Source organism: Dromiciops gliroides, chromosome 6 (genome assembly GCF_019393635.1).
Source record: "Dromiciops gliroides isolate mDroGli1 chromosome 6, mDroGli1.pri, whole genome shotgun sequence".
NCBI classification, from domain to species: Eukaryota; Metazoa; Chordata; class Mammalia; order Microbiotheria; family Microbiotheriidae; genus Dromiciops; species Dromiciops gliroides.
The window spans coordinates 106,578,136-106,596,665 of record NC_057866.1 but is presented as its reverse complement, the minus strand read 5'-3'; the positions used below and the strand labels follow the sequence as shown (position 1 = coordinate 106,596,665).

Below are 18,530 nucleotides of genomic sequence, written 5' to 3'. Positions count from 1 at the left end.
GGGAGGGAAGGGGAGTACCTCTATTCTTTCCTAGAATTCAATGTAAGGAAAGAACTGTCCTATTCACTAGGAATCAACAAAACCTTCCTGAATTGAGTCTGACAATGCAGACTGATAGTCTAGTTTTAGTGTACGTGTGAACACACATACATGTAGGTTAGTCTCTGAAAAGGTTTTTCAGAGGGATACTCCTTGGAGGGTCTGCTCTTCCTTCCCAAAACAGATGCTTCTTTGATTGATGAGGTCAGACAGTCTATATCATCAATATAGATCATCAATTCATCTTCTTGGTCAATTTGACAACAGCGCTTGAGTCAGGCTACAAGGGCAGCTTATTCATAGCATTCCCTTTATCTCCTTCACATAGTAGTTAACCAATAATTGTTTGGCTGATTTCACTTCCATATTTACTTGGCTTCAGAATTTCTTTTCCTCATACTACCCATCCTTGTCCAAGACCCTCTTTTAAACAACTCATTTTCTCCTTTCCTCACTCTATGGCTGAGAGGGGAAGCTCTAGCCCCAAGACTGGTCTCATTTCAGGATGATAGATATTAAGGTCCTGATTCTGAGAGCAGCTATAGATCTCTGAGCTTCAAGGTCAGAGCTGGATCTCACATGTATACCACAAACTGGCCTTAAGCTATACAATGGAGGACTGATGATCAGGTTACAAACAACAACAAAATCCCAACCTTCCTCCAGTTACAGCAAGTAATGATGGTGATACCTCTTGGGAAAAAAGATCATGGAGGAAGGAAACAACCAAGAATCTAACTATATCCAAAATCAAATTATCTTTCAGGGAGAAAGACTATAGATAAACATAAAGCTCTACAGTTGGGTTAGAAAAATCCACAGCACAAGATCAAGAGTCTTGTAAAAAAAGATCTAGGGGTTCTGGTGGAGTGCAGGCTCAGTAAGAGACATAACAACCTATTCCCTCCCCCAAACTAACGTCATATTAGGATGCACTGAACTGGTTGTCAAGGTGGTGGGGGAGTCCACACAGCCAAGAGCTGTCCTGTCTGTGGGCAGAGCCCTGAGCAGGGCCCTGTGTGGGGCTGGGGTTTCAGTCTTATCCTCCCCAATCCAGAGACAGAGTGTCCAGAACAAAAGAGGTGAAGGCCCTGTTGTCAGACCTTATCTGGGCTATTGTGTTCAGCTGTCCAAGCATTTTAGGAATGACACTGACCAATTGAATAACATCCAGAGGAGAGCATGCAGGACAGCTAGGGAACTAGAAACCAGGAAAAAAATGAAAATCATTTGAAGGAACTGAACCTGCCTGATGTAAAAAGATTTAGGGGAAAGCCCTAATTTTCAATTACTTGAGGGCTTGTCATATGGAAGAGCATTAGACTTGTTTTTTTTTTTTTAAGTGAGGCAATTGGGGTTAAGTGACTTGCCCAGGGTCACACAGCTAGTAAGTGTTATGTGTCTGAGGCCGGATTTGAACTCAGGTACTCCTGACTCCAGGGCCGGTGCTCTATCCACTGCGCCACCTAGCTGCCTCAGCATTAGACTTGTTATTCTTGACCCCAGAGGACAGAACTTCAGGAGGAGTGGGCAGTACAGGGAGGTAGATCTGAGTTCAGAGTAAGGAAGAATTTTTGAACCATTAGATGCCTTCAAAGGTGGATTGGGCTTCCTTACCAGGTTGGGGTATCTAGGGGAATCACAGAGGGATTTCCTATTAAGGCACAGGTTGGACTAGAATCACAGAATCCAGGATTCTGTGAGTCTATTTGACAGAAGCAGCAGGCCAATTTCCTTCTCTCCTCCCTGCTCCCATGTTGTCCATAGCTTTGGGTCTCCCAACCATTCACAAGCAAGTGGGCACTGGGGTCTCTAGCCTTTTCTAAGAGACTCCAATGCACCTTGGCTGCCAGACCATGGCAACATGGGAATCTCATGGGTTCCTACTGATGGGCATAGGTTAGCTCAGGACTATACCATCCAGTCAGAAACAAGATAGGCAACACTTGGGGAAAGAAGAGGAAAACATATAGCTTTTTTACTTTTCTGAATGGCGACTGGTAAACCACCATCCTCTTCAACATCTCCTGTGGCTGCCAAAGAAAAGAACATTTCCAAATTGGATATTAAGCACTTGGCCCTCTCCACATGTGTGTGCAAATAAAGACCTGCCTGTCCCCTTGTGTCAGATGCCCATTCCCCAACCCCTCTGGGCCTGGCCCAGCTCAGAGGCAGGCCCTCCTCCCAACAGCCATTGCTGAGGTTCCTGGGTCCTAGCCAAGGGCAGGACCGCTCCTAAAAGGCAATTTTCTTACTTTGATAGAAGCCTGATTTCTTTTGTGGTTAGACTGATTTTCTCCAGGCTCTGGCCACAAAAGCTGCCCAAAGTTATATCAGTAAGAGAAGGATATTTCACTGAATTAATTGCCAAATGTGAGTCCTATGCTTAAAAAAGCTTTCATTTACCGAGTGAACTTTTCTCCTCTGGAAGCCGATACTACAGTGAAAACCAAAAATAATCTATGATACATAATCTTTCCTGACATTTGGGTAGGGTTTCTTTGGAAGTTAAATAGAAAATGTTTTCAGTGATCTTATTAGACTGTGAGTGGGTAAGTAACTAGTCGATATATGATACACACATGGGGCTGGTTGATTCTAGATATATGATACACATGGGTAGGGTGATTCTATATGTAGGATAACCATTATAACTGGGGGAGGGGGTGTGAGTCTTAGTGCTGTAGGGACAGTAAGATATGTGTAACATTGATTTCCTGGCCACCATACACCCTAGGGGAAAGGGTCACAAGGCACAAGGGTACCCTCTTACCTTTCTGGCACACCTACATTTTGTACAGTTTCGTCATTCAACAAGCATTTACTAAGATTTTTACTATGGGCCAGACACTGTGCTGGGCACTGGAGATACAAAGAGAAAAGCAAAATACTCCCTGCCCTCAAGGACTTTACATTCCTCATGCGACCCCCGGTACTGGTGAAGTTAAATTGAACAGAGGAAGTAAATTTGCTTTAAGCACTAAAGTCTAAGTGGATGCCTTTTTAAGATGTGGAAATGGACCAAGGTTCTTGAAGGCTATGCTGGCAGAACAGAGGCTCCAGTGGAGGACACCAAGATGAAAAGGCTTTCATCATAGACTGGGTGATAGATTATATTTCTACTGTCCAAAGACCAATAGAGAAACCATCACCAAGAGGTCCCTGGTCCCCAGGCCTATAGAGAAGCCATCAGCAATCTGGTGATTAGGGTTATTTTGGCTGGACTTTTGGATGTTGTTTTTGACTATGGCAGCTCACAAAAACCATCTCACTCAAGTAGAAGAGTCGTGACCTATATCAGTGGAAGGACTTGCACAAACAGAATCGTGGATCCCTTAGGTACTAAGGCAAAGATTTCCCTGGTAAGGCCAGGATTCTGATATTTGGAATTGCTAACAGAGGAGACTTCTAACCAGAAGTTTAGTGGACTGACCTTCAAACATGAGACATGCTGTGGGTCCCATCACACCAACACATCCTCACATACTGGACTTGGATGTGATGGCTCATGGCCAGGGAATATAGTAGGTGGTATTGGATAGTTTTCCCTGGTACTGGGTTTTAACCTTCCCACCACAGGAACCGAGCCTTCTTTTCATCTGCAGGATAGCAGCCTGCATCTCAGGACCTGGATCAGAGGGTGTAGCCCACACAGGGAACTGAAGGGGCTTACCAAGACCTCGGATCTGACCACTGGCCTGCCAACGAAGTTGAAGTCATAAGGAATCATGACGGGTTTGGAGATGGTGGACACACCAGGGCCTCGCGGGGGCATCGGACTCGGACAAAGTGGCTAGGAGGGGTCAATTCAAGAAAGAGTCTCACTCGGTGGCCACAGGGGCAGCCTGGCCCATTCACAGCAGCGATGGCATCCTTTCTACGTCCATGCACACCCACAGAGCTAGTCAAGGTCACTGACTCTTACAGCACAGGTAGAGGTAAAGGTGGCCACATTTATGACCTCTTAGATTGAGGCTCAAAGCTACAGGGAGGGTCTTAGGAACTGAATGCCCTAGAATGGAAACTTTTCAGTTCTCTGCTGAACTCCAGTCTGGCCCCATCCCAGAAGAGGGTATCCTTAAAGACCCTTCCAGTCCCGCATGTCAAGAATAACCCTTTCTCTGGAGGGTTCCTTCCTGGGAAAGTGAGGATCATCATATTTAAAGCCAGAAGGGACATTAGCAAACATAATATTATTAATAAACAAATTATAACATATTAATTTCTTATTAACAAGGACATTATAGTTCTATTCTTAATTTCTTATTAATAAGGACATTGTACTTATAATATCAATTTCTTGTTAATAATCACATTGCACTTACATTATTAATTATTAATTACTAGCATATTGTTTACCTCCTCACATTTTGTAAACAAGGAAGCTGAGGGCCCATAGGGTTAGAGCTGGAAGAAATCTTAGAGGCTGCTGAGTCCAAGCCCCTCATTTTAAAGATGAGGAAACTGAGACACAAAGAAATTAAGTGATTTCCCCAGGCTGATACAACTGGTAAATATTCAGGATTTGAACCCAGGTCTTCCTGATTCCAAGTCCAGTGCGGATATGACCTGCCCAAGAGTCATCAGTGGCAGATCCAGGATTTGGACACAGGTCTTCCAACTCCAGATCTAGGGCACTGGTCATTCTGTTATATTGTCTTAGCACTTTCAAGTTTACAGAGTGCTGTCCTGTAGGTTAGATAGCACAGGTTTTATCATTCCCATTTTATAGCTGAGGAAGCTGAGGCTTATAATCATGTAGTGTCAGAGGGGGAATTTGAACCCAGACCTTTCGACTCCAGGTCTAGTATTCTTTCCACTACAGTCATACTTCCCTTTAGTGGTACTCTAATACGTGTTGTTTAGACAAGGACCCCGAGGCCCAGAATGTCAAAGTGACTTGCCTACCATCACATTGCTAATAATAAATGGGCTTTTAGCTCCCAGGGTGAGAATGTAAAGAGAGAGGAAATGGGGTTGTTCCTAAGAAGTATTCACAAGGCAGTCCTGGCCCCCTCTGCTCAGATAACCTATCCAGGATGTCACCAGTATGGTCACTGCTTAGCTGAAGACTGGACCTAGAAGGACTGGGAGTATAACACATAAAAGAACATTCCTGGGGCAGTTCAGAGCTGTGGATGAAGGAAGCTTCCTTGTGGGAGATGCCAACCATGGAAGGGGGATAGGGCAAAACATGAGGGGTCAGGCTTTGACAAAAATGCTCAGTGGGAGGTATAAAAGATTGGACAGACTGTCCAGGTGGCAAGAGCTCTGCAAAGGGCCTACCAGTTTGGGTTGCCCACTGCCCATTGACAACACTGACCCTGGGGGCACAGTGACTACATCTAGGTCCCATAAGGCTTGGCAGACAGCTTTGCTCTTGGTCAAAGTGAAGATACACATGGGGCCGAACTCTCCTGTCACCCTTTGTTCTTAATCTACATAACAATCTCCACTTTCCAAAAAGAAGCCATTTCTAGGTGCTTAAACAGTGAGACTTCATCAGCCTTTTGGAGATTCTAATAATCAGGAGCTCTTTAAGCTTCTTTGTCTCTTGATGAGAATCCCCAAAGTCAAGGCATTTCTTTGGGGACTTGAAACCTTCCCAGTGAGATTTGCTGAAAACATGTTAGATTATTAAAGCCATAGCATAGAGGTAACATTGGCTGCCTGAGGACAGGGATTGTTTCAGTTTTGTCTTTGCATCTCTAGTGCCCAGTATGGTGCCTTGGACACCTTACTTTTTGTTTTCTTCTGGCCTTGCGATTTCATCAGTATGAAGAATTTCAGGTGAGGAAATTCCCTCTACCTCTACCAATGCAGATTAGCAACCATTGGGTAATTTGTAAACTTAGAGAGTGGCCTGGAACACTAGGAAGTTAAGTGACTTGTCCAAGGTCACATAGCCAGTAGATGTCAGAGATGGGGACTTGAGCCCAGGTCCTTCTGACTCCAAAGATCAGCCCTCTATCCTCTATGCCAAATATCTTGCATTATTTTTTCATTTGTGAGAGCCTGGGTTCTATCCCTGGCAATTCCATTTGCTCTTGATGCTTGAGGACTTAGAATCAAGCAAGTCTTTTGTCCTTGAATGCTGTTTAAAACTGCAACTTGGCTCAGTGGATAGAGAGCTTTTCACTTTATACATGCTTGCTGAATGAACGAATGCATCTAGTCCAACCTCCTCATTTGACAGTAGAGGAAACTGAGGGATGGAAAAGGTAGGGGACTCACTCAAGGTCATACAAATTAGTAGAACAACCAGGATGGGACCCAAGTCTCCTGACTCCCCAGTCATCATGGCAGAATGAACTCAATTTGGGGCTCCAGGACCTGGGTCAGAATCCAAGCTCTGCCTTTTCTGCCCATGTGACCATGGCAAAACGACCTCAATGTTTTGGCCCTCAGCTTCCTCTTTGGTAAAATGAGGACTGGACTATGTGATTTCTAGGGTCAAATCCAAGGTCCCTTCCAGGTCTAGATAAATGCATCACTTGCATCACCTTTGCCATATAAACATTGCTGTTCCTGTTGGTGCTGCTGTCTCAGATTGGGACAGTTCTGCTTATTTCGATAGCATGCTAAGTATGAGGACAGCCCTCAAAGGAGGGAGGGTCTGTGCCTCCATGCCATGCTTTCATTCACCCTCCCAGCAAACCCCATCTGGCCTCCTAGCCTTGCTTTTGGGTACAGAGTCCAGGGCTGTAGCTTCCAGGCTCACATCCTTACTTACCAGCATGGGAGCCATGTAGAGAAGGTCTAGAGCTGTATACTTGAGAGCAGTGTTGTCTTAACTGGCTCCTGCTTGTCCCCCATATGGTGTACCCACAAACCCTCGTTCTTGCCTCCAGTCATCACTCTCAAGCAGATCATGAAGGCATCCAAATTCATGCAGGGAATGGTCAATAAAACTCCCCACAAACTACTGTTACACACCCCTAAAAGAAGCCCCCTCCCTTAACTGGTAAGGGCAGGCCTGATATCTGGCCACAGGGACCACCTCAGAGAGGCATTCTATTTCTTCTAGGATGAGTGGAAAGATTTATTTGTCTTTCTCCTAGGGTTCTGGCTTGTCTGCAAATGGTTCAGGAATGACTTCCCTAAGAAATGTCACACATTCACCCCCCAAGACTGAAAAAAAAAATCTTCAAATTTTTGGTACTCATTTTGAAAATTACAAAATTATTGGATATTAGAGCTGGAAAGGACTTTAGTTACCCTCTGGTCCAGAGTTGTCAAACTCTCTGGCTAATGGGGCTGAATCAGATTGAAACATAATTGGGAAATGTTTAATAAATTAAATAAAAATACCAAGCAACATGGATAATAAGATGAGAGCCCACAGGGATCTCTTTTTATCTGAGTTTGATCCTAGTGGTCTAGTCCAATGGTTCCCAACCTGCAGTTCATCTTATTGCAGGGATTCCTAACCTGGGGTCCATAAACTTAAAAAAAGTAATTTTGATGGCTAAATTTCAAGGTAAATGGTTTCCTTTGTAATCTTATGTATTTTATAAATTTAATAACATTACTCTGAGAAGGGGTCCATAAGTCCAGTGAAATCTAAGAAACAAATAAGGTTGAGAATCCCCAGTCTATTGGTATTATGCAAGGAGTCTGTGAATGCAGATTTTGCCATCATGTATTTTTCCAGATGCTAATAATACAATGTGAGAGGTTTGTGGAATTTGGCATGAAAAGAGGGTCCTGGTGCTTGGAAAGGTTGAGAACCACCTATCTAATCTAACCCCTTACAGATGGGTACTCTGAAGCTCTCTGAGGTAAGTGACTTTCCCAAGGTCACAGAAATAAGGTTTCCTTTGAACTCTTTCCTCTTAGGCTGGGAATTAACCAGAAACTTTTGGTGAGTATACTTCCACCTATGCAATTCCAGTATTAATACTGGAATACAGCCACTACATCCTTTGAAGGGTTAGGACTTGTTTGTATGTGTTTTGTTTTTACTCAGAGTGGTTCCTCATATTTTCAGCCTGCTAGGTTGTAACAGGTAGCTGACACTGGTCAAAAAACTTTGTCTCTTAATTAATATGGCCTTGAAGTAAGGGCCAAAAGTTAGTGGCCCATACCAGCCTGCCCCTTCCAAGAAGAATCACAGGGAGAGGAGTGAATGACAACTTGCAAAGAAGAACTAGCCCATCACACTCACTAGATACTATATACATGCAACATGCAACATGCGAACAGCAACAAATGGATACTGTGTTTTTAGAAAATAAAAGGCAGTATCTTCTCTTGACTTCTCAGGGGCACTCTAAAGGAGAGATGCCAAGAGCCAGTCTCCCAGGCATGCCATGCTGAGTGCAGCGTGTACCTTTGGAGTTGGAGGGAAGCTCCGTTCAGGGAGGGGGGAGCTCACAGGCCTCCCGCTATAATTCTTTAGCTCCCAGTCCTCCACAGGTTCAGTTGAGTCTCCAGAATGGAGACCGTGGTTAACCAGGGCCTCTTCCAAGGCAGAAGGAAGTGAGCGGGACAGATTGAGGTCCAGAGTGGGAACTGAAGGAGGGGGAGGGAGTGGGGGAGGTGGGCGCCGTACCCAAGTGGAAGAGGAAGATGCTTGGCCAGCTGGCACAATGACAGGGGGTGCTGAGACCTTGGAAGGCAGGTTAGGGGTTGGGGGGTGGGGCATCACAGGCAGTGCCGAGGGTGGTGGGAGAGGGGCCGGGCGCTTAGGAGGGTAATAGAACATGTCCAAGGGAATGTCGTCAAGATCAGTGGTGTGCAGGTGCAGGCCGCCAGCGAAGCGCCGCAGGGGCGGGGCCAGGAGAGTCGCGGAAGATGGGGGACTGGTGGTCATCTGGGGGAATGAAAAGTCATGGAGGGGCTTTCTCAGTCCCAGTGCAGGTGAATAGGGAGCTATACCAGGGACCTGCACTGCCCAGACTTGAGGATGCTATCTGGCTAGAGTGTCAGTGTTTCAGGGGACAAAAACTCAAATCAGCATCCTTGCTGTGTAGGGCTTATCTACGACAGAACAATCTTCACCAAACTAACTCAAGCAAGGCATATGTTTCTGGGAGTGGAGGTCAGTTTCAGATTCCAGTGATTAGAATGATACCACATGGCCATTCTAGGTGAGAAATTACAGTAGCTGACCCCAGCATGGGATTTGTGGCTAAGCCTGGCACTCCTGTCTGTTAGCACCTCCAAGATGATTTCCTAAGGAAATCAGGATGAATGGATTGTGTGTGTGATTACAGCTGTCTGCTGACGCTCCATGTCCATGTCGGTGTGGGCACAGGCAATAAAGACTTCCTCACACCCTTGGGAACAATGTGGCCTGAAGTTCCGCAAGGTCATTATTGAGACAGAGGTCATCGCCATAGCCCCCGGAGGGGCAGCACCAATCCTGTGATGGTGGAGAGATGGTGCACTGATAGGACCAATGTTGCTCAGGTCATAATCAAATGCCTCAGTGGCCTTAGAGCTTCTGCTGCTCCTGAAACACTTGGGCAGAAGAGCCACTGTGCTTCAGTGGTGGCTGAACTCAAACTGTTCTTTAAGAAACTAGGGTGTGAATTGGGGCGGGGGGGGGGGGGAGGGCATCTCCAAACGGTCATTTCGAGCCTGGTTACAGACTCACCACTAGGAGAAAGCAGATGGCTTCTAAGAAGGGAATTTAGCAGAGCTGGGATAACAGAACGGCCCATTGTTGATGCAGGACCGTGGGGGCTTTGGGTGTTTAGCACCTAATTTAATTTGGTCTCTTTTATTCATCTGAGCCTACAAAAGGGATCCTTGCCTGGGGGTGCGAGCCACCGGACTTCCAGAAGAGTGGCAGGAGAACTGTTTCTTATGGGAAAAAGGCTGGCCCAACAAGTCTGTGGAGCAGCACCATAGACTTTAGAGCTGGAAGGGACCTTAGAGGACATCCAGCTGCCGATGTACGATAATCGGATGCGTTTTAGGAAGTCCTCCCTTCTAATTGCCTTTGCTTCATCTCAGTATGCTGCCAAGGCCCAACATCCCACCATTACAGCTTTACTCCTTCAGAGCCAAGCAATGGCCCCCGTAGAAAAATGCCACCAGTCCTGGGAGGGCTAACCCAATTATCTTTCACTCATCAGCACCTTAGTTTGAATTGGTCCTTTGCACTGTATCAGTGAGCAAAGACTGGGTGAGAGGGAGGGGCTGGGGTAGCCAGAAGTGGGATGGACAACGGATCTGGGAGCAAAGGGTTAAAGTTCCAACACTGCTGCTGGGGTGGGGGGCGGTTGGACATGGGAAGCTACTGGGGCCAAGGGTATGGTCACAGACATCGAGGTGTGTCCAGCACAGCACACAGAACAGAGTAGTTTGTTACCTCCGCAAGCTCGTTCTCTGCAGAGGAGATCTGCTCTAAGCGGGTCTGACAGAGCCTTTCCACCCAGTACTGAATCTTTTCTGATTCCTCTAGGTCTTCTCGCTCAGTCTCTGACACCTGGGCCACAGGACCACCACACAAAGATCGTAAAAACACCACCCTTCCCACCATGAGCAGCTTTAAGTCACAAAGAACTGGGTTCTCGAGAGGCCTCCAGAGACTGCCCAGAACAGTATTCTCACATAGGTTCACGGAACCACAGAGTTACAGTGGGAAAGGACTCTAAAGATCATTGGGTCTAAGCTATTCACTTTATAGATGAGGAAACTGAGAACCAGTGAAATGACCTAGCCAAGGTTATACATTCAGTAAGTAGCAGAGTCAGGATTTGAACCCAATCAGTCTCTTAGACTCCAAATCCAGGGCTCTTTCCACTGTACCACTCTCTCCTTAACTACTTTGGCATTTTTGGTTCCTAGAAATGTTAAAAAGAAGCAGACATATTATTTTCAGTAGCCAGGGGAGTGAGTATAGATCACTCAACCCCATCTAGAAAAGGCTTACTTGCTATGTAACTGTTCTGACATGCCTTAGGGGAGGTGGGCTAACCTCAGACCCACACCCTGGCCAGGTGTGGGATAACCTCAGATCCATATTCGAGTCAGAAGGGTAAGATGCTAAGACTAGCTCATAGACATCTATTCTGGCAACTGTTTGGGGGAGCCAATCTTAGACTAACTCCAAGGAGGGATAGCCTCAGACCTGAGCCCTGAGGGAAGGACAGGAATTTAGTCCCAAGAGGGGCTAGCTCAACACTAGAAAGAAGACATGTACCTCCTGGGCTAGCCGGTTGATCTTCAGTTGTTTTTCCTTTTCCAGCATCTCTTCCTTCTCCTTATAAAGCTTTTGCTCAAACTCAATTTCCTTCTTGTGCTTCCTCAGCTCCTGCAGGCTGTCATGCTTAGATTTCTTCTTATCTTTCCCTTTCTGGGAGGGCGCATTGAGGCACATGGGAGGGAGATGTCCACTCTAAAAGGGCAGCCATCACCGCAAACACAGCAGCCAAACCCTTAAGAACAGGCTCTCCTATCCTTTCAGGGCCTGACCCTCAGCTCACTGTATAAATCACAGGGCTTAAGGGAAGCAGAGGCTAGAGGTACCATGTATATTCTAGCTCTGGGAGAGGCTCTGGGCATTTCCTCTGCTCCTTGGTTTATCAGAAGGAACAAGACTGAATGTCCAGGAGTCAGAGAGATGATAGGCTATAGAGCTGGGAGGGACATTGGAAATCATCTAATCTTACCCATTCCATTTTGTAAATGAAGAAGGTGAGAGAGGTTAAGAGACTTGCCTAGAGTTTTACATCTGGTCAATGTCTACAAATCCAGTAGGTGCCCAGGAAATTTGGGAGAGCTGGCAAACCTTGGCTAAGAGGAACTTCTAACCTCAGTAAGAGGAGGGTGGAGTGGGCCAAAGCTGCATTTGTACAACAGAACTGCCCTCCTGGCACTGGGGACTCAATTCATCTCTCTTAGTTTCTAGTGAAAAACTTAAAATATTTTCTACTTGAAGCATTAAGGGTTTGGAGCTAGTAGATGAAAATTTAAAATAAAGCAGCAATGAGGTTAAGTTAGAGCTGAGAGCTCCTGGTTTTCTTTTACCCAGAAAGGTTAGGTTTGAAGTTTTTATTTTTAGTAGAACAGGGGCAAGTAAAAATTTTGTATTCCTGCTCACTGAAGTCAGTAATGATAGACTTCAGCTTTTTCTCCCAGGGGGTCTGAAGGTGGGTGAAGCTACCTACAGGGGGAGGAGGGAAGTGATAGGGAGGGGAAAGAGAGGGTCAGTCCAGAATCACTCCACAGCACACAGATGAAGGAAACAGCTTGTAGAATAGGTATAGATGGCAGCATGGACCAAATTGAAGATGATGGTACTAGGTGGCAGATCACAGAATCTCAGCTTCAACCACCTGACTGATAATAGTATCCCTGATACAGGCTCATGCAGTCTATGTTTCAACAGATTTTTTTGGGGGGGGCGGGGCAATCAGGGTTAAGTGACTTTCCCAGGGTCACACAACTGGTAAATGTCAAGTGTTTGAGGCCGCATTTGAACTCAGGTCCTCCTGAATTCAGGGCCGGTGCTTTATCCACTGCGCCACCTAGTGGACCCCAATATTTTTACTAATTCTGTAAATGAGCACCTTCCTTGCACTTGCTTAGGGATGTGCAACTTGACTGAAATCTCTTTCTTAGAGGAGTCAGGCAAAGGGATCGCTGATGTGTCCCTCACGGATGTTTGAATCATCCTCAGTCCCTCCTCCATCCTGCATAAGGATAACTTCACTCAAGTGGGTCACAGACATTTCTAGAGCTTCCTTTTCAGTTTTTGTGTAGGACTCATAATCTGGCTCCCACTCACATTACTTTATAGGCTCCCTTAGTTTTCATTCCCAAATAGGATCACCCCATTTGTTTTTCTTGAGTGCCCACCATAAAGCATTTCTATCGCCACTGGGACCTTTAATTCCATCTTTAAATGTTATTGCTCAATCCCATTTTGTGTCACTAGACTTGGATGGCTCTGAATGACTTTTGGCTATTTCCAAAAGTCAAATCCACCCAAAAAAGGAGCAATTTTTGTTACCAACAGGCAGATCTAAAAGAATGTGCAGCAGGCCTTGATAGCAATTCCAGAAGAGGCCAGAAATAGTTTGAACAATATTGGCATTGCTAGAATATATACATGTTCCCCGAGGAGACTGCTTTGAAGTGGTCGCTAGTCTCTTAGATGGTTTAATTCTAATGTGTACGTTTGAAAATGCAGTGACAAAAAATAAAATTAAAAACAAAGAAAATGCAGTGACATTACTTTATAGTCATATCAGGCCAAGGGGAAGGCAGTGAATTTTTACAGACCTTAGGACAAGGTATCTTGCATTTGTCTGTAGCTGTGGAATATCAAATCTTTTGGGTCTGTAATCTAGAATAAAGGATTATGGTGTCAGCTATCCCCTTCCTTCCCCTATTTAGTCCATAACTGGAATAATTCTTATTTTAAGTGTAAATTGTTTATCTTCTTCCCCCAGCCAGAAAAAAGTAAGGAAAACTCAAGGGAATGAGATATTTCCATTTTGCAGATGTGGAAACTGAGGTAGGATGATAGTGGAAAGAGATATTGTACGACTTGCTCGAGGTCACTCAGACATCAGAGCCTTTGATTCTGGAAGGCAGCCTTTTAGAGGCAATATGTCCTTATTTTTACTGGGATGTGATTTTCAGATACCAAGTTATGTCGTCTCAGTGTCACTGATTTCAGGAGAAACATTTCCTTCATCTGGTGTCAGAAGAATTAAGAAAGAAAAACGATATTAGAATCTTGGGAGCCAGACATTCAGCAATGATATTGGGATATAAAATTAAAGGGCTTAGTTAATGACAGTAGAGATGCTTTGGGATGGCCCCTCAAGATGATATTATTAATGGTTAGAGGCTTGGATGTCTCTAGTGGCAACGGCTTTGGCCCAGAAGTTCCCTGGGTCTTCATAATCTGGCCAACTGCCACAGCTCTGACCCCACTACAGTTTGCAGCCTGTCACTTAGTATTTATTTTTCTTTGCCTGACTCCAGTCTGGTCTCTCTCCAGTCTTGCCCTACTGAGGAAAAAATCCAGAGTTCCAAATGCATCCCTATTCTCATCAGAATGCAGGGCTGGTAAACGGTGGGGACTTGAGGGAGAATAAAAATAATAAGTCAATAGATATATAGCACTTTAAGGTTTGAGAATCAATAGATATATTAATTCAGTTGATTCTCACAATCACCCTGGGAAGTGCTATTATTTATAGATGAGGAAACTGAGGCAGTGAAGTGACTCATCCAAGGTCATATGACTGGTAAGTATCTAAGACAGGATTGATTTCTGGCTCCATGTCCAGTACTCTTTCTACTCTGACATCTACCACCACATAATTAACAGATATGTAAACTTAATGAACATAATTAACATGTTTGCAATGTTGCCACTGTTATCAGTTGTTACATATGAACCCCTCCTTAGCTTTAGTGACATCCCTGGCCATCATCAGCAAACCATTCAGAGGAAGGGGATTTCTGGAGAATGTTCAAAGTGGTCCCCTAGGGTGCTGCCATTCATGGAAGAGAGAAAATAAAGGAGATTTGAAAGTCCCAAACTCCACAGCAAACTTAGCCCTCAGTCCTTCCCTACCTTTCGGATGGTTGGGAATTTGCCTTCATACCGATAAAACCACCCAAAAGCTAGAAACAAAGAACAAGGCAATAAGAAAAATCTTTTCCAGGGGGAATCAGAACGCATCCATCGGCGACTGCTGGAAATTCGTTTTCAAGGGAACTCGAGGCACACAAAGAACAGCCGGCATGGTGTTAGCAGATCAAATGCAAGCATGGCTTCTGAGTATGGCCCTTGAACTCACCTAAAAATATCTGATTTGCAAGCGTGGCTCAGTGTAACCACTTGAAGAACTATTTGTCATGGGGCCAAAGCCCCGCTCATTTGTCTTTGCCTGGCATCAGATGTAGGTGCCAGGTGATCAAAGACTAAATATTGGAAGGTTATTTGTTTTTCTTCTGAAAACCAGAACCAGCCAGAAAATACAAAGAATGATTAAAAGAAAAACAATCCCCTCCCTGGCCCCTCACTGGGCCACTGATCCAAGAGATGATTCTAGATCACACACTCGCATTTGAGAACAGTCAGGGTCCTGCATACACAGGGCAAAGTTCCTCTGTTTCCCCTACAGTGATTTTCAACAATTAAAGAAAGGACAATGATTCGAGTCAGATGTTGTGGGGGGTGGGGGGGGTGGGGTAAAGGGCCACCTGGCTGAGTACTGCTAACAGAAATTGTAACTAGGGTGGAGAGAAGGGGTCAGGGCAAGGGGTACAAGCACACTTTCCTGAACTGGTTCAAAAACCATGAAGTGACTGTCTGCTTCCCAGAGAAGGAGACTTACAAAAGGTAAGACCTACCAAGACCTCTTGTTATGGAAGGTAGGATGACAGGAGCCCTAACCCAACAAGGACTGCCAGCTTCTTCTGGGCAGGGCCCACATCATCTGCTCTGCTTGCATCTCCCCCACAGGGCTGGGTAGTCATTAAACTGGATTGGACCAGTTAGTATAAGCTGCTTGCCCTGAGGCCCAGGGTCCAAGCTGACTGTCAGGAGGAAGCAAGGTGCAGTAAGCATTAGCATTAGACTGGTGGGGAGCTAAGCGGGGACTGCCAACCTGCACTCGCTGATTCTCCGTGTCTCCGTTCGGGTCATCGTCAGCATGTGGCAGAAACTTCACTCCCTTTTCATTTACTAGGGAAACAGAGGAGGAAGGAAATGAGGAGGAATGGACCCCAGAGATATTTTCAGGACACCCTGGAGGATGGAGGAAAGAGAGCCTGCTTCTGGCACCAAGGGGAGATGGGAAGCATAGGTTTCCAGAAGAACAATGGGGTTAGAATTAGGGGATGGGGATCTAGAGCTGAGGATAAAGGGTTCTAGTTCTAGGTTGAGCTGATCATTCAGTGTGGGGTCATGGAAGTTCTTTTATTCATTCACAGATTATTTTCCTACTTGTAAAAAAAAAGATATTAACTCTACCATCCTTTAGAGGATCAAGGTGCCCAGATGCATGGAAAATATCTTGAAAATCTGGGCCATAATTTGGGAGCTGGAGGATAGGAGGAGATCTGAAGATGGAGGATGGAACTAACAATGATTCATAGACCTAGAGCCGGAAGGGACCTCAGAGGCCTTCTGCTCCAGCCCCCTCATTTGACAGGAAAGGAGACAAAGGTTTGAAGAGTTCCATTGACTTGCCCAGCGTCTCCAAACCTTTTTCATCTGCCTTTCCCAGGATTTTTCTCTGCATAAGGGGCATTCTGAATTGTTTCCTACAGGTGGAGAATGGGTGACCTCAGAGGCTGGAGGAAAAGGTAGAATATTGAGGGGGAAGCCATTGGGAGTGGGAATGAGGAGGGATTGAATAATGGGAGAACAATACCAGTAACCAAACTACAGGGTTTTAAGCTGATGCTTAAATGAGTGAACCTCCATCCTGAGAGCTCTTCATGGACATCATCCAGTTCAGATGGCTTGGATAGTCACCTCTCTGGAGGAAGGATGTGGGATCCTAGGCTGACCTAACACCCCTCCCCCAGGGAAGGGGAAAACTTCCCAAAGGAGCAACTAGAACCCAGTTTTCTCTAGAAATTTACTTGTTCCTGCTGAGTCAGACAAGGGGCCGTTGGATACCTGGCAGGGCAGCCATGAAAACCTCAACAGAGGCTGAGAGCAAACCCTGCTTCCAGCTCTAAGCTATTTCCTGTTAGCCCTTAAAATGGTATATACATCTTTAACTCCCAAATAGGAGTACACTTATCATTCATTCATTCATTCATTCACTCATTCAGTCATTCCATCATTCACTCATTTACTCATTCAGTCATTCACTAAGAAGTTATTAAGCACCTACTATGTGCTAGGCACCTTACTAGGTGATGAAGATATAATTAGAAAAAAAAGAAACAATTGCTTTCCTCAAAAAGCTTAAGTTGTATGCTTATACTCTTGGACAATTAGGTTTCAGATCCCTTACAACTCTTGCTTTTACACACACACACACACACACACACACACACACACACTCACAGAGCCTGGACCAGGCCCAATGATTCTGATTGAAGCTGTGGATATTGCAGCCTTATCGGAATGCGTTGGAAAGGAGAAAGGAATGAACCCAGAGAGCCCAGTTGCCTAACAACATTTCCTGAGTTATTGTTAATCTGGAGGTAAGTGGGTGATGTTCTTGGAGATGGATGGCTGGGCCTGGTATCTTAGCTCATTTCAGCAATCTGCAGGAAACAGCTGCTGAGATTCTTGTTTACAGCCCTAGAAAACATTTATCTGGAGCAAAAAAACCCTCACCAAAACAACACCCCCCCCACACACACACACACACCACTTTCCTTTCTCTCCCTCTCCTCAGAAAAACTTGATTTCGTTAAAAATCTAAACAAACAAATGGCCAATGAAGGGGTTTTCATTTTGTTCCTGGCAGACCACATCTGAGCAGGAGCCATCCATGACTGTCTCCAAGAAAGAGGCACTGAATTGACCTAGGATTCCTTTCCTGGGAACCAATTAAAATCGATTTCTCCTCTATTAAAGCTCTCATTTCTCTCATAAAAGCAAATTAGCTGTAAGTTTTGAGAGCAAGTTATTCATCTGCAGCTTATCTCTGGCCACATCCCTAACTAATATAAAACACCACTGAGTGTGAGACTTGTGAGAGTAGCGTTTTCGTCTTTCAGAGATGAAGTCAGTCTATTATCAGGAGGGCCTGTGCTATAGGGCATCTACAACTGGTAGGGATGGGTGCCCCCCTCCATTCTCACTGCCATGCACCTGTGAGACAGTTGACCTTGAAGGGGGTGAGGTGTACTTTGGGGTCAGGGAACAGCTTTAGTGAGCATACCCACATGGGCAGCAGCTGCCATGTGACTTGCTCTGTCTTAGAGATGCCCGGGTTACCCTAGCTTTTTGGGCCAACCTCATACCAGGCCCTGAGGAGGGCACTGAGTGTGTAGAAGGCTGGGATTTTCCCATGCCAACTAAAAATAACATTATTCACAGCTGCAGGATAAGAATAAAATCACTGCCAGCTATCTTGGAAGATTACTACAAATCTGACAATACTCAAAGCTGAGTTTTGCTCCCAGATTACTTTCCCTGTTTTCTAGTCTCCAAAGTTCAGAAAAGCCCATTTTTTGAGCTGGAAATGCCATTGCATGATTTTTCTGACTGACTGCAGGGATAGAAGGAGACTCCAGCTTTAGCCTGAGGTGGACACGGGTAGCTCTGCTCATCCCTGAAGGTAGAGAGGAGGTCAGTTTATAGTGGGTAGGACAGAGCTAAAGCCAAGATGAGGCCTAAGGACAGACACATAGGGAAGACCCAAATGTGACTAGGAAGCTGAACAGACATTTAGGAATAAAGATTTTTCTAAGATACTAGGCACCTCCTCCATCATGAAAAAAAAACTGCTATGGATGACCATGAACCCAAAAGAGCATAAGATCAAAAACCTAGAGGTAGGAGGGACCTTAAAGACAGACTACTAGGTTCAACACCCCCCTCC

At 45.2% G+C, this 18,530-nt stretch overlaps 1 protein-coding gene across 1 annotated transcript in view; it reads right to left on the bottom strand.

Moving 5' to 3' along the window:
- USH1C (USH1 protein network component harmonin) overlaps window positions 1-18,530 on the bottom strand; it is a 66,671-nt gene that overhangs the window by 15,039 nt on the left and 33,102 nt on the right. Inside the window, exons 15-20 of the mRNA XM_043971427.1 lie at window positions 15,627-15,703; window positions 11,195-11,347; window positions 10,361-10,477; window positions 8,372-8,854; window positions 3,713-3,832; window positions 2,022-2,072 (exon numbers count right to left, since the gene is read on the bottom strand). Of these exons, the coding sequence (XP_043827362.1) occupies window positions 2,022-2,072; window positions 3,713-3,832; window positions 8,372-8,854; window positions 10,361-10,477; window positions 11,195-11,347; window positions 15,627-15,703 (1,001 nt within the window). The remainder of the gene's footprint in view (window positions 1-2,021; window positions 2,073-3,712; window positions 3,833-8,371; window positions 8,855-10,360; window positions 10,478-11,194; window positions 11,348-15,626; window positions 15,704-18,530) is intronic.